Below are 15,635 nucleotides of genomic sequence, written 5' to 3' on the forward strand. Positions count from 1 at the left end.
GTTTGCAAACATCCAAAGCAACAACAAAAAACATTCCTGCCTACTCCTTTGAAAGAGCTCTCCCCTGAGAGCTATAGAAAAGCACCTTTGTCTATCAATCAGCTTTTCCCTCACTAAGATCTCTCAAAGTACACTAAACACATAAAGGGACACTAAATAAAGGCGGCACTGCCTTTGAACATATAGCAAGTTCCTATAATTGTTTTTTTTTCAATCAAGAACACATGCAGGATGTGACCTAATATAGATGGAACATAGGGTATTGATAACATGAACAAATACATCGAATTGGCTTAATATATAAGCAAAATCCAGTGCCCAGAGAAGAAGGTGCAAAACAAAGACGAGCAGAGTAGAGTATTGACGAGTCAAACTGTGTCAACCCGAGTTACGCTCAGATGAGCGCTCAGAAGCTGACTCGCGCGCGCAATACGCCTGCACTGGTCTAAGACCCCGTCCCTTATGTCATTTTATCCGATTGTCAGCCAAATGAATTACAATTCTTTTAAATGTATGCCATGTCTATGAGATTTGTTTTTTCGTTTGAAAGACCAATTGCCTCTTGACTATTTTTCGAAATCTAACTTAGATGTGCAATCACAAGGTTTGCTAAGAACATAGTTTGATAACAATTATTCTAGACCATGAACAGGCTATTATAATCAACAGCAGCCTGCAGCCTAGATTACTATTAGTAGCGTAGTGGCCTACACATGATTAATTATAGCCTAAGTTATATAATAAGAAAGGTACTAGTTCGAACGACATCTAAACTACAAATTCAGATCATTATTCTGCGACTGCGTCATCATGCTGCGCTAAGAACTGTTAAGGAGACAGGACCCCGTTTTCATGTTGTATGGAAACAAACACCTCCCGTTTTAGGGCGATACGTATATGCGTTGAATTATTGTACAATATAAAGCTAAGTTTACAATTCTTCGTGCGTCCTTACTTATTCTTTGTTCCTGTGTTTTGGCCTGCAAGCTGACTGTCGCGTGCCTGATCTGTATGTATTCCTAGCCCTGTACAATACGTTCTGTAGAGGCTGCTACTTCCCTGTCAATTATTGTTTTCTTAGCTAACCATGTTTCCATGCTTGTCAACAGTGTGTTTTTGATGGTCTTTCACTTGCATTTTCTGACTTTTAAACGTAATTGCTAGACAAAAGTGACTTACTTTTGGGAATAATAATGCCTAGTTTCACATTTGTTTACCTCTCTCACTCTCTCCTGCTCTCTCTGTGTTCTGCTCAGAATGTCTAGTGCTTGTCTGAGGTGGGCCCTGAGCCATGCATCTAGAGGTGTCTGTGGTGGAACTCTCAACTCCTGGAGAATAGCCTCTGGGGCTGGGCTCCTATCATACAATGGGAGATGTGTGAGTGCATCGTTGTCTTGGGGATGGTGTCCACTGTCCACCACAGTGGATGAAACTGAAGAGGGGCAGGTGCCTAAGAAGAAGCAGGATCCCCGAGCTCGTGCCACCATTGGCAGTATTGGCCGGAAGATCCACCAGCGCCACCTGCAGGTGATCAATGAGAATGGCGAGAACATGGGCACCATGCATCGAGCTGATGTCCTCAGACTGATGGACGAGAATGGGCTTAAACTGGTCCCTCTCAACGAAAACAAAGATCCACCCGTCTACCGTCTAATGACTGGCAAACAGATCCATGAGGAGCAGCTCAAACTGCGTGAGAAACAGAAAGCCAAGACAGGTGTGTAATATTTAGCACACACACAACTACTGCCTTTACATCACACACATGCACATCCCTGCATTGCATACAGTGGTTATATCAGAATTCTCTAAAAGGAATCCCCTCCTGTCTGATCTCTGAACGCCAAAACCATACCTTCGGTCTCTCCACAGGCCCTGTGCAGGTAAAGGAGCTTACCGTTTCCTCTGACATTGGTAACCATGATCTTCTAACCAAGCTGAGGCAGGTCCAGAGCTGGCTGGACAAGAAGCACCATGTCAGAATCACTCTGAGAACAGGGCGTGTGGAACATACACAGCCACTGGTGAGAAATATCTCTCTATTTTTTTTATTTTGACCTGTCTGATGCACATCACCTAAAACCACGTCCCTTATACAGGTTCTATTCACCCTTCTGTAGTTTCTAAGATGCTTTAGAGATGATTTTCTTGGGTATGTATAATGACTACTACCATATTCATGTATTTCATCTCCCTAACAAGCTCATGGAACTAGACAGAACAGATACTGTACAGTTGAAGTCGGAAGTTTACATACACTTAGGTTGGAGTCATTAAAACTCGTTTTTCAACCCCTCCACAAATTTCTTGTCAACAAACTATAGTTTTGGCAAGTCGGTTAGGACATCTACTGTTTGCATCACACAAATCATTTTTCCAACAATTGTTTACAGACATATTATTTCACTTATAATTCACTGTATCACAATTCCAGTAAGGTCAGAAGTTTACATACACTAAGTTGACTGTGCCTTTAAACAGCTTGGAAAATTCCAGAAAATGATGTCATGGCTTTAGAAGCTTCTGATAGGCTAATTGACATCATTTGAGTCAATTGGGGGTGTACCTGTGGATGTATTTCAAGGCCTACCTTCAAACTCAATGCCTCTTTGCTTGACATCATGGGAAAATCAAAAGAAATCAGCCAAGACCTCAGAAAAAAATTGTAGACCTCCACAAGTCTGGTTCATCCTTGGGAGCAATTTCCAAATGCCTGAAGGTACCACGTTCATCTGTACAAACAATAGTATGCAAATATAAAATACCTCCTAGGAAGGAGACACATTCTGTCTCCTAGAGATTAACGTACTTTGGTGCAAAAAGTGCAAATCAATCCCAGAACAACAGCAAAGGACCTTGTGAAGATGCTGGAGGAAACAGGTACAAAAGTATCTCTATCCACAGTAAATCAAGTCCTAAATCGATATAACCTGAAAGGCCGTTCAGCAAAGAAGAAGCCACTGCTCCAAAACCGCCATAAAAAAGACAGACTACGGTTTGCAACTGCAGATGGGGACAAAGATGTCCTCTGGTCTGATGAAACAAAAATAGAACTGGTCATAATGACCATCGTTATGTTTGGAGGAAAAATGGGGAGGCTTGCAAGCCAAAGAACACCATCTCAACCGTGAAGCACAGGGGTGGCAGCATCATGTTGTGGGGGTGCTTTGCTGCAGGAGGGACTGGTGCACTTCACAAATTAGATGGCATCATGAGGAGGAAAATTATGTGGATATATTGAAGCAACATCTCAAGACATCAGTCAGGAAGTTAAAGCTTGGTCGCAAATAGGTCTTCCAAATGGACAATGACCCCAAGCATACTTCCAAAGTTGTGGCAAAATGGCTTAAGAACAACAAAGTCAAGGTATTGGAGTGGCCATCACAAAGCCCTGACCTCAATCCTATAGAAAATGTGTGGGCAGAACTGAAAAAGCATATGCAAGCAAGGAGGCCTACAAACCTGACTCAGTTACACCAGCTCTGTCAGGAGGAATGGGTCAAAATTCACCCAACTTATTGTGGGAAGCTTGTGGAAGGCTACTCCAAATGTTTGGTACAAGTTAAACAATTTAAAGGCAATTGAAATACATTTTTACTAGGATTAAATGTCAGGAATTGTGAAAATCTGAGTTTAAATGTATTTGGCTAAGGTGTATGTAAACTTCCGACTTCAACTGTATATCCATTAGTATTGCAACCAGTAAACCTATATTAAACCTAAATGTGTCAGCCTGAACACACCAGATACCTCTTCACTATTCTGTAGTTGAAACCAGGAAAATAGTAGACAGTTGGTTTTTAGTTAAGAACTCTATTTTGTATGCAAAAATATACACTCAATTCTGTACACAAAAACCTTCCTTTGGCAGAGCAGAGATTCATTAGCAACAAATATAAACCAGGCGCAGATATGGTGAATTATACAGTGCCCTCCATAATTATTGGGACAGTGACATATTTTTTGTTGTTTTGGCTCTGTACTCCAGCACTTTGGATTTGAAATGATACAATGACTATGAGGTTAAGTAGTAGACTGTCAGCTTAAATTTGAGGGTATTTTCATCCGAATCGGAAATTGCAGTACTTTTTTTTTTTACATAGTCCCCTAAAATATTCGGACAAATTCACTTATTTGTGTATTAAAGTATGCAAACGTTTAGTATTTGGTCCCATATTCCTAGCACGCAATTGACTACATCAAGCTTGTGACTCTACAAACGTGTTGGATTCGTTACAGCTAGTCCTGAATGAAAGGTGAATAATGATGAGTGAGAAAGTTACAGACGCACGAGTACTATACCCCCAAGACAAGCTAACCTCTCACCATTAGAATAACAGGGGAGGTTAGAGTTTTTGAGAGGGAATGATATTTGGAGGCCTGTAACTTTCTCACTCATAATTATTCACAATTAATTCAGGACTATCCATAATCATGGGAGTATCCACATTCATGTAGAAGTGTTTAAAACATTATATTCTGACTCCAAAATGCTAAAGTACATTATTTACCATTCATTTATATTGGGAACAAAATAATCTGAATTGCAACTGAAACAAACCGCAAATGCATCCAACAAGTTTGTAGAATCACAAGGTTGATGTAATCATTGTGTGCTAGGAATATGGGACCAAATACAAAATACTTTTGATTACTTTAATACACATCTACAGTACTAGTCAAAAGTTTTGACACACCTAGTCATTCAAGGGTTTTCTTTATTTTTACTATTTTCTACATTGTAGAATAATAGTGAAGACATCAAAACTACGAAATAACACATATGGAATCATGTAGTAACCAAAAAAAGTGTTCAAAATCAAAATAGATTTTATAGTTGAGATTCTTTAAATAGCCACCATTTCCCTTGATGACAGCTTTGCACACTCTTGGCATTCTCTCAACCAGCTTCACCTGGAATGCTTTCCCAACAGTCTTGAAGGAGTTCCCACATATGCTGAGCACTTGTTGGCTGCTTTTCCTTCACGCTGTGGTCCAACTCATCCCAAACCATCTCAATTGGGTTGAGGACGGGTGATTGTGGAGGCCAGGTCATCTGATGCAGCACTCCATCACTCTTCGTCTTGGTCAAATAAACAGCCTGCAGGTGTGTTGGGTCATTCTCCTGTTGAAAAACAAATGATAGTCCCACTAAGCGCAAACCAGATGGGATGGTGTATCACTGCAGAATGCTGTGGTAGCCATGCTGGTTAAGTGTACTTTGAATTCTGAATATATCACAGATAGTGTTACCAGCCAATCATCATACCTCCTCCTCCATGCTTCACGGTGGGAACCACACATGCAGAGATCACCCGTTCACTTACTCAGCATCTCACAAAGACACAGCGGTTGGAACCAAAAATGTCAAATTTGGACTCATCAGACCAAAGGACAGATTCCCACTGGTCTAATGTCCATTGCTTGTGTTTCTTGGCCCTAGCAAGTCTCTTCCTATTATTGGTGTCCTTCAGTAGTGGTTTCTTTGCAGCAATTCGATTCGACCATGAAGGCCTGATTCAAGCAGTCTCCTCTGAACGGTTGATGTTGAGATGTGCCTGTTACTTGAAATCTGTGAAGCATTTATTTGGGGTGCATCTGAGGTGCAGTTAACTCTAATGAACTTATCCTCTGCAGCAGAGGTTAACTCTGGGTCTTTGCGACTGCACTTGAGGAAACTTTCAAAGTTCCTGAAATGTTCCGGATTGACTGACTTTCATGTCTTAAAGTAATGATGGACTGTCATTTCTCTTTACTTATTTGAGCTGTTCTTGCCATAATATGGACTTAGTCCTATTTGGTAAAAGACCATCTTCTGTATACCACCCCTACCTTGTCACAACACAACTGATTGGCTCAAACACATTAAGAAGGAAATAAATTCCACAAATTCACTTTTAACAAGGCTTTTAATTGCTGTTAATTGAAATGCATTCCAGGTGACTACCTCATGAAGCTGGTTGAGAGAATGCCAAGTGTGTGCAAAGCTGTCAAAGGCAAATGGTGGCTACTTTGAAGATTTAATATATATTTTGATTTGTTTAACACTGTTTTGGTTACTACATGATTCCATTTGTGTTATTTCATAGCTTTGATGTCTTCACTATTATTCTACAATGTAGAAAATAGTAACAATAAAGAAAAACCCTTGACTGGGTAGGTGTGTCCAAACTTTTGACTAGTACTGTAAGTGAATTTGTCCCAATACTTTTGGTCCCCTGAAATGGGGGGACTATGTACAAAAAGTGCTGTAATTTATAAATGGTTCACCCGATATAAAATTCTGGAGTACAGAGCCAAAACCATTTTAAAAATGTGTCACTGTCCCAATAATTATGGAGGACACTGTATATTTTTCTATTCTTATTGCGGATGGGAAAAGGAGTGTGCCTTTTTGTCTGTACAGGAACTCCATATTAACTTTCCTGAGATGTGAAAGTATGGGCAGCTCAAATGTTAATGTTGTGCTGTTATGGTTTTGACGACAGGACACAACTCTGGAGCAGATGGTGCAACAGATAGAGGGGCTGGTAGGATTTGTTTCCAAACCCAAAGTAATCCGAGACGGTAGAGCTGCCATGTGCATCCTGCGTCCACCCTCAGTGAAGGAACTCAGAGAAATGAACAAAGGTGCAGCAGCGCCGGACACTGATACCAGCTCCGAGCCCACCACATCACCTGCTGTTCCCCATACAGACCTCACACCAGACTCACAGCACTGAACTTAAATACAATCTAACTTAACAGTTGTGTGTGTGGAAACTTATGAGCTCAAAAACGAATGGAAAACTTAACTAGTGAAGGCCATGTCATATCCAGTTTTTTTTTATGAAGAGGGCGGTTGTACACATAAACAGCAATATATGCAATAAACATAGGATGGGATGAGGAACAGCACGACATGTAAGGTTTATGTACTGGCTACTCAAAGTTTATGTTCAAATAAATGAACATATTCTAGCATACATGGAATGCCTATGTCTATTCTTACCTGTTTTTTTCCATTCTGGATGGTGGGCAACACTGTGGTGTTGTAAGCCTTGCTGTGAACTACAACGTTTTCTATTAAAGGGAACATAGGTCCGTATATCCATGTTATCACTACTGTAATTGAAATGTGTGGGGAACACTCTCTCATTCAAATGCACCTCCAGAGAAATCAGGTAGCAACACAACAGGACTATGGTCAGGTATTCATACCTTGATGGCAAATGTCTTTCCACAGCCTTCATGGGGGCAGGTGTAAGGGCGCTGCTCTTCATGGAAAGAGCTGATGTTGCCCTGCAGGTTGAAAGGCGCACCCCTCCCTGGGACAGATAAACACCGGGCGCTCCTCTGCGTGGACACACTAGTGCTGCTTCAGGAACCAGGTGGGAAACACCTTGCTGCACTCATTACACTGCAAAAGGGCTGGAGACAATCACTCCGTATTGAGCGAGTCACTGGTACTTCCTGCTTTAGTTTTTGCTTATAAGCAGGAATCAGGAGGATAAAATTAAGGTCAGATTTGCCAAATGGAGTTCGAGGGAGAGCTTTGTATGCTTCTCTGTGTGTGGAGTAAGGGTGGTCTAGAGGTTTTTTCCCTCTGGTTGCACATGTGACACGCTTGTAGAAATGAAGTAAAACGGATTTAAGTTTGCCTGCATTAAAGTCCCGGACACTAGGAGCGCCGCTTCTTGTTTGCTTATGGCCTGATACAGTTCGTTGAGTGCGTTCTTAGTGCCAGCATCGGTTTGTGGGGAAAAATAGAAGGCTACAATAAATATAGATGAGAACTCTCTTGGTAGATAGTGTAGTCTACAGCTTATCATGAAGTACTCTACCTCAGGCGATCAATATCTCAAAACTTTCTTAATATTGGATATTGCGCACCAGCTGTTATTGACACATTGACACACACCACCACGCCTCGTCTTACCGGACGTGGCAGTTATGTCCTGCCGATGCACAGAAAACCCAGCCAACTGTATATTATCCGTGTCGTCGTTCAGCCACAACTCGGTGAAACATAAGATATTACTGTTTTTAATGTCCCTTTGGTAGGATAGTCTCGAACAGAGCTCATCTAGTTTATTCTCCAGTGATTGCACGTTGGCCAATATAACAGATTGGTGGAGGCGGGTTATCCACTCGCCGACAAATTCTCACAAGGCTCCCCGATCTCCGCCCCCTGTACCTCTGTATTTTCTTCACGCGAATGACAGGGATTTGGGCCTGGTCTCTGAGACACAGTATAACCTTCGCATCGAACTCATTAAAGAAATAAACTTCATCCAGTTTTAGGTGAGTAATCACTGTTCTGATATTCAGAACCTCTTTTCGGTCATAAGAGATGGTAGCAGCAACATTATGTACAAATAAGTTACCAATGTGAAAAACATAAAATAGCACAGTTGGTTAGAAGCCCGTAAAAAGGCAGCCATCCCCTCTGGCGCCATTATGGTTATCCATATACTTATACACATACTATTCTAAAAGCAATCTGCCAATCATAAGGCATGAGACGGCATACATCTCTGTAGTTCTCTCCTATGTTTAGTATACTCCGTCCAGGTCTTTCCAATGAAAGAACAGCCATCTTCTTCACAGGGGTAGCCTGTGTGAGATAAAATAACATTTTAGCAGTTTGTCTCCTACAGGGCTCAGTGTCACTCCCAGACAAGCCAGCTGCAGGATCAGGAGATACATCTTACCTCTGCACTTTCTCATGAAGCCAGAGTTTATTGGGGAAGTGAATTGTTTCTCGCAGCCTTCAAAGGTACATTTATAAAGCCAATGAGTGAGAAAGACGAAAAGGCAGATATTAGTATCAAAATCTGAAAATGTTCTTCTCTGGACCACAAAGCTAGGAGTACCCGGCATGTTCTGTACTGGGTTAAAATATGCATCGATATTCAGTTCACAGGGCTCAAATCTGTCATATTTCAAATGAATATTTATTCACTCCAGGACATCCCGGTTTAACCAACAACATGGGATAATACAATTAGTATACCAATCTCCTTCATTTACTCACTGAAAAGGAAGGTTGTTTGGTGTGTTGCTGGCACTCGTGACTTGAGCTGAATGTTTTTCCTGAATGCTTTTCCACATCCCTCAAAGCAAATGACACACCCGCAACCAAAGTACTGCATTTCATAATACCTGTGCTGTGTTCAACCAGAAAACTGACAAAGACCTACTGAAAATGTAGTGCGCAACATTCATGCGGTTTTTCGTCATGGTTGTGTTTACGATTAAGATGTTTCTTCAAATTGTAATTTTTGGTGAAGGCCTCTGTGCATCCATATACTGTACATATGTCAACAAACAGAACCACACAATTGTAGCCAGAACTCCTCGTACTCAATATGTCTCAAATGTCTGCACTCGGGGGCTAAAAAACACAAATACTCAGCTGAAGAGTCTCACCACTGTGGCTCCGCTGGTGCCAAGCTAGGTGGTACTTGGTGCAGAATGACTTGTCACAGCTGTCATGTTCATATACAAATGGTTTCTGTAAACTTGAAGCACATTGGCATAGGAAAAAATTGTTGGTATGGTGGCATTAAATGCACAATGTCAATGTGGGATATTTCCTCCATTCAATAGTCATTACAATTAATACCAATTTAATTGATTCTTGAAAAACAATAACATAGCTAGCTAGCATTACTTTTTTAACAACACTCTTAGTGTTCATGTTCTGTGTATACACAAAAATGGTGATCTCATGTAGTGTCAGTCCTTGCATCCACTATGAATTTGAAACTGGTTTCATTCCCCCAGCCTCCGCCTGGATGACACAACTCACAGTGCAGGGAGAGCTGTGACGCACTGGTCTGGACAGGAGGCTGTTGTAAATGCAGTATTCACTCAGACATTGAGCCGACGCATTGATTGGTTCTGTGTGGGTGTTTGAGCGAGAAAGACATGGAGAAGAACCAACTACAACATCAAAACAGCCTTTCCATATTGTGAAGTCAATTTTAAAAAAAAGTATTATTCTGACTGCAGAGAGAGGGGCTCCGGAGTTGGAGACTTGAGGCAACAATTGCAGAGGTGGAGTTCGAGTCTGAAGAGAGAAGAGCGTTGAGTAAAGTTTGGGATGATGAATAGAACACAGTAGTGTCAAAGAATGGAACAAAAAGGAAATTGTCTAAAATTGAAGTGGATGACAAGTGTATGTCGGGAAAGGATTTGTTTGTTTATTGGGATGCGATTTTTGGATAAGAATGTTTATCTGGGAGATCTGTTTGAGGTATCGAGGAAGGTGAAGCAGGTGCTGGGAAAAGTGGAGTCAGAGTGATCAGGAGTGGGCTTGTTCTGATTAATTGTGTTTCTGAAGAACAGAAGAAGAGTGCATTGGGCATCACAAAAATCTTGACATCCCAAGTAATGTGCTTTGAACTTCGGAGTAGGGCGCCTGTTAAAGGAGTAATCTCCGGGTTGTCGTAGAAGTTAAGGCTGAATATATCACGAATCATGTCCCAGATGTGGTTGGTGCCTGTCACTTTACCCGCATGGTGAATGGAGAAAGGAAGGAAAGTTTGTCGGGTCTGTTTTTAGATTAAGAGAACCTCCCTACGCGTGTAAAGCTGGGCTATGTAAGGCATTTATATAAGAGAATTGGTCCCCAAACTACTACAATGTAAACTATAAATGATTTGGCCATGTTTCAAATGTTTGCAGACGGATGGAGTATGATGAAGATCGGAGTGAAGGTCAGTGTTGTAATTGTGATGGGGATGGGGATCATGTAAGGGCCCTGCTGAAAAAAACAGCATACATTGACTGTACAAAACATTTAGGACACCCCCCCCCTCCCCCATGTGGAGATATCCCTTTCTCTAAACAAGGTTCTGGGTGTACTGCCAAATTGCAGATATTGTAAGGTAGTTGTAAGGTTCTGTGTTTATTTACAACCTTGCATTCTGTTTCTTTGTGTTCTTGAACGTAGTCCTGTCTTTCATTGTTGTTCAATGATTTCACCTGCGTTAGTTACTCACCTGGTCTCATCAGCTCCTTATTTAGTTCAGTTCATTCTGTTTGTGCCTTTGTGAGGTATTGTTCGTTTTGACTCTACTAAGCCTTTCTCTAGCTCGTTTGAGAGAACTAATTATAGCCTTCAGACCTAATTTTGATTCATCTGCCTGTTTGCATACCTGTGTATGACCATTGCCTGCCTGTGACCACGATTCCTACCTTCTGCTAAGGTGAAATAAACACCTGCCGCGCCCTGTGCGTGAATCTACACCTTTTTCTCCCTGAGTATTCATTACAGAATACCTCTCCTTAAAAACAGAATGGATTCAGCGGAGCTACAGTGGCGCCTAACCCAGCAAGAGGAGCGTATGGCGGAAATCTGCCGTCTTCTCCGCCAGCCTATCCGTACTCCTCTGATGCCAGATATCGTAACCCATAGCTCTTCTTCATTCATATCCATGCCTGCAAAATATGATGGGATATGTCAGAGATTTCTGATGCAATCTAGCAAATACATTGAGTAGAACCCCACTAACTTCGCCACCGACAAGAGCAGGGTGGATTTTGTTGTGTCTCTACTCACAGGCAAAGCCCTCGATTGGGCCACTGCCATATGGGCTGCCAACAGCACAGAACTCGGACCTGAGACCCATTTCCACACCCTCTTCAAAGAGGTATTCGATCACTCTCCTTCCGGTCGCCCTATAGGAGACCTCCTCTTGGAACTTCAACAAGGACACAATTCAGCTGTCGAGTCTGCCCTCGAGTTCCTCAAAATGGCTGCAGGGAGTGGATGGAGTGAGGCTGCTTTACTTACTGTCTACTGAAGAGGGCTCAACAGTAAACTTCAGGCGGAGCTGGCCTGTAGAGGTGACCTTCAGGATTTAAATCAATACATTCGTATGTCCATCTCCTTCGACCGCCTCATAGCCGACCGCTGAAGAACTCTGCCACCCAGGATCCTGAAACGCTCATTCCATGATTCCGTCATCTCGTCCAAGTCTTCCAGAGCCCATGCAGTTGGGCCGTGCTCCTCTCCCGTGTATTGAATGTCAAAGGCAGATCCAAGAAGGGATCTGCCTATATTGTGGCAGATCTCCCCCATGGAGAGATGAGAAGGGTCCCTCCGCTGCCATGCAGGTAGGCATTTCCTTATTTCTAAATATCTCCCAGAAGCAATTCTCCATCCCATTATTGATAACCGTGAAGGGGGTTACTAAGTACGTAGGGTTTGATACAATTACTTGCTGCTCCCGAATCTATCGATCACCAGCTAGTACAAGAGCTTGACATTGATCTAAAACCTGTCACCCCTCCTTTTAAGGATTAACACCATGGATGGGCAGCCTTTGGACACGGGCTTCATTACGCACCTGACACAGAAAGTCACCCTCCAGATTGGAGTCTTCCACACCGAAACCATTCAACTCATGGAACTCATCCTCGGACACCCCTGGCTTTGTCGTCATGACCATGCCATCTCGTGGCGACAAGGTAAACTACTGTCCTGGTCTTCTACCTGCTTCACCAGTTGTCTCAGCCTACCCTGCAGAGCTACCACCATTGAGGACTCTGCCTCCGCAGTGCCACCCACCATACCATCTGAATACGCCCAGTACAGCAATGTCTTCATCAAAATCAAGGCCTCCACTCGCCCAGGGGACTGTGCTAATGACTTACTCCCACACCGAAGGGCTGTGTTTACCCCCTATCTATCCCGGAACATGAGGCAATGAAGAACTACATTGATGAAACACTCAAACGGTTTCATTTGTCCTTCTTCTTCCCCGGGCTGCGTCCCGCTTCTTCGTTGGAAAAAAGGACGGTGGTCTCCGGCCATGTATTGATTACCATTCCCTGAATGACGTCACGGTCAAGAACTGTTTTCCTCTGATCCCAGCGACCCTTGAACAAGTGGGCCACGGCAAAGTCTACACTAAACTCGACCTGTGAAGTGAATATAACCTTGTCCGTATACGTGAAGGTGACGAATGGAAGACAGCCTTTATCACCGCATGAGGGCACTACAAATACCTGGTCATGCCCTACGGCTTTACTAACGCCCCCGCCGTCTTCCAATCCTTTATGAACGAGGTTTTCCAGGATATGATCAACCGATTTCTCATCACCTACATTGATGACATCCTGATTTACTCCCACTTTCCTGAAGGAACACATACAGCATGTGCAAAAGGTTATTCAACGCCTCCTTGACCATAACCATGTGTCATTAGGTTCCTCTTCTTCATTTACCTACAGTTGAAGTCGGGAGTTTACATATACCTTAGCCAAACACATTTAAACTCAGTTTTTCACAATTCCTGACATTTAATCCTAGTAAAAATTCCCTGTTTTAGGTCAGTTAGGATCACCACTATATTTTAAGAATGTGAAATGTCAGAATAATAGTAGAAAGAATAATTTATTTCAGCTTTTATTTCTTTCATCACATTCAAAGTGGGTCAGAAGTTTACATACACTCAATTAGATTTTGGTAGCATTGCCTTTAAATTGTTTAACTTGGGTCAAACGTTTCGGATAGCCTTCCACAAGCTTCCCACAATAAGTTGGGTGAAATTTGGCCCATTCCCCCTGTCAGAGCTGGTGTAACTGAGTCAGGTTTGTAGGCCTCCTTGCTCGCACACACTTTTTCAGTTCTGCCCACAAATTCTCTATAGGATTGAGGTCGGGGCTTTGTGATGGCCACTCCAATACCTTGACTTTGTCCTTAAGTCATTTTGCTACAACTTTGAAAGTATGCTTGGGGTCATTGTCCATTTGGAAGACCCATTTGTGACCAAGCTTCAACTTCCTGACTGATGTCTTGAGATGTTGCTTCAATATATCCACAATTGTCCTTCCTCTTGATGCCATCTATTTTGTGAAGTGCACCAGTCCCTCCTGCAGCAAAGCACCCCCACAACATGGTGCTTCACGGTTGGGATGGTGTTCTTCGGCTTGCAAGCCCCCCCCTTCCTCCCAACATAACAATGGTCATTACGGACAAACAGTTCTATTTTTGTTTCATCAGACCAGAGGACATTTCTCCAAAAAGCACGATCTTTGTCCTCATCTGCAGTTGCAAACCATAGTCTGTTTTTTTGGGGTTTTGGAGCAGTGGCTTCTTCCTTGCAGAGCGGCCTTTCAGGTTATCTTGATATAGGACTCATTTTACTGTGGATATAGATACTTTTGTACCCGCTTCTTCCAGCATCTTCACAAGGTCCTTTGCTGTTGTTCCAGGATTGATTTGCACTTTTCGCACCATAGTACGTTCATCTCTAGGAGACAGAACGCGTATGACTGCTGCGTGGTCCCATGGTGTTTATACTTGTGTACTATTGTTTGTACAGGTGAACGTAATACCTTCAGGCGTTTCGAAATTGCTGGCAAGGAAGAACCAGACTTGTGAAGGTCTACAATGTTTTTCTGAGGTCAAATGACTCAAATGATGTCAATAAGCCTATCAGAAGCTTCTAAAGCCATGACATCATTTTCTGGAATTTTCCAAGCTGTTTAAAGGCACAGTCAACTTAGTGTATGTAAACTTCTGACCCACTGGAATTGTGATACATATAATTATAAGTGAAATAATTTGTCTGTAAATAATTGTTGGAAAAATTACTTGCCATGCGCAAAGTAGATGTCCTAACCGACTTGCCAAAACTATAGTTTTAATGACTCCAACCTGAGTGTATGTAAACGTCCAACTTCAACTGTACCTCATTTAGCGTATGTTCCAGCAGGTGTTCTGTCTGTATGGGATTTAGTAGGACATTGTCTCTGACCGGGGGCCCCAGTTTGTCTACCGGGTGTGGCGAGCCTTCTGTGACCGACTGGGGGTCCAAGAAATAGGGAAGTCCAATGTTCTGCCTCTCCACACGACTGGAGTCAGTATATGGCCTGGGCCGAATACGCTCAGAACTCACTCATGCATTCATCCCTCTGCCTTACTCCGTTTCAGTGTATACTTGGTTACCAACCCCCCATATTTCCCTGAGAGGCGGAGCCTGGTACTGTCCCAGCCGTCGATGATTGGTTTCGGCGTAGTGAGCGGGTATGTGAGACCGCTCACCGGCATCTGCAGGAAGCCTCTAATATATAGAAACGCTTTGCTGACAGACGCCCCTGAACTACGCCACTCTTTCACCCCGGACAGCGTGTGTGGCTCTCTACCAGAGACATCCGCCTTCCCTGCAAAAGGTTCTGTCCTCGCTTCATTGGTCCCTTCAAAACAGCAAAGAAGTTGAGCCTCGCACTTCAATGCTCTTAGTTGTTGTGGAAATTGACCCGCTATACTGTTTAATTTCTGCGTCTTGGTCATATTGCTGTCTACTTTTAAATTACGCAACTTTCCCCAGGCCTTTATAGCCTATCGTCTAGTTAGGCTATAAGACGAAAAATAATGTTTTGTGATAACTGCACTGTGATATTAATTTTGTGAGGGAAAAAAAATTGGTTGGGGGGTTTTCTTAACAATTAGGGATCCCAATTTCGTTGAAACATTTTAACGTTTAAACGTTCACACCTCTAGTCTAAAATATGTTGTATTTGTGCCAACCATTAGTGGAAGTGTTGTACTAGTTTAGGTGTTTTAATTTGTTATGTTGATGAAGGTTTAATTTGTACACTCCCAGTTCTACAATCTTTGTAAGAGCTTGTGACAATCA

At 42.5% G+C, this 15,635-nt stretch overlaps 1 protein-coding gene across 1 annotated transcript; it reads left to right on the forward strand.

Annotated features, from left to right (window-relative positions):
* Window positions 1-817: 817 nt before the first annotated feature.
* mtif3 (mitochondrial translational initiation factor 3) lies at window positions 818-6,965 on the forward strand. The gene is made up of 4 exons (XM_024394689.1): window positions 818-1,009; window positions 1,257-1,717; window positions 1,873-2,024; window positions 6,489-6,965. Exons 2-4 carry the CDS (start codon window positions 1,258-1,260, stop codon window positions 6,720-6,722), a joined length of 846 nt encoding a protein of 281 aa, XP_024250457.1. The 5' UTR covers window positions 818-1,009; window position 1,257; the 3' UTR covers window positions 6,723-6,965.
* The last annotated feature ends 8,670 nt before the right edge of the window (window positions 6,966-15,635 follow it).

The sequence above is a fragment of the Oncorhynchus tshawytscha genome, linkage group LG30 (genome assembly GCF_018296145.1).
Source record: "Oncorhynchus tshawytscha isolate Ot180627B linkage group LG30, Otsh_v2.0, whole genome shotgun sequence".
Classification (NCBI taxonomy): domain Eukaryota; kingdom Metazoa; phylum Chordata; class Actinopteri; order Salmoniformes; family Salmonidae; genus Oncorhynchus; species Oncorhynchus tshawytscha.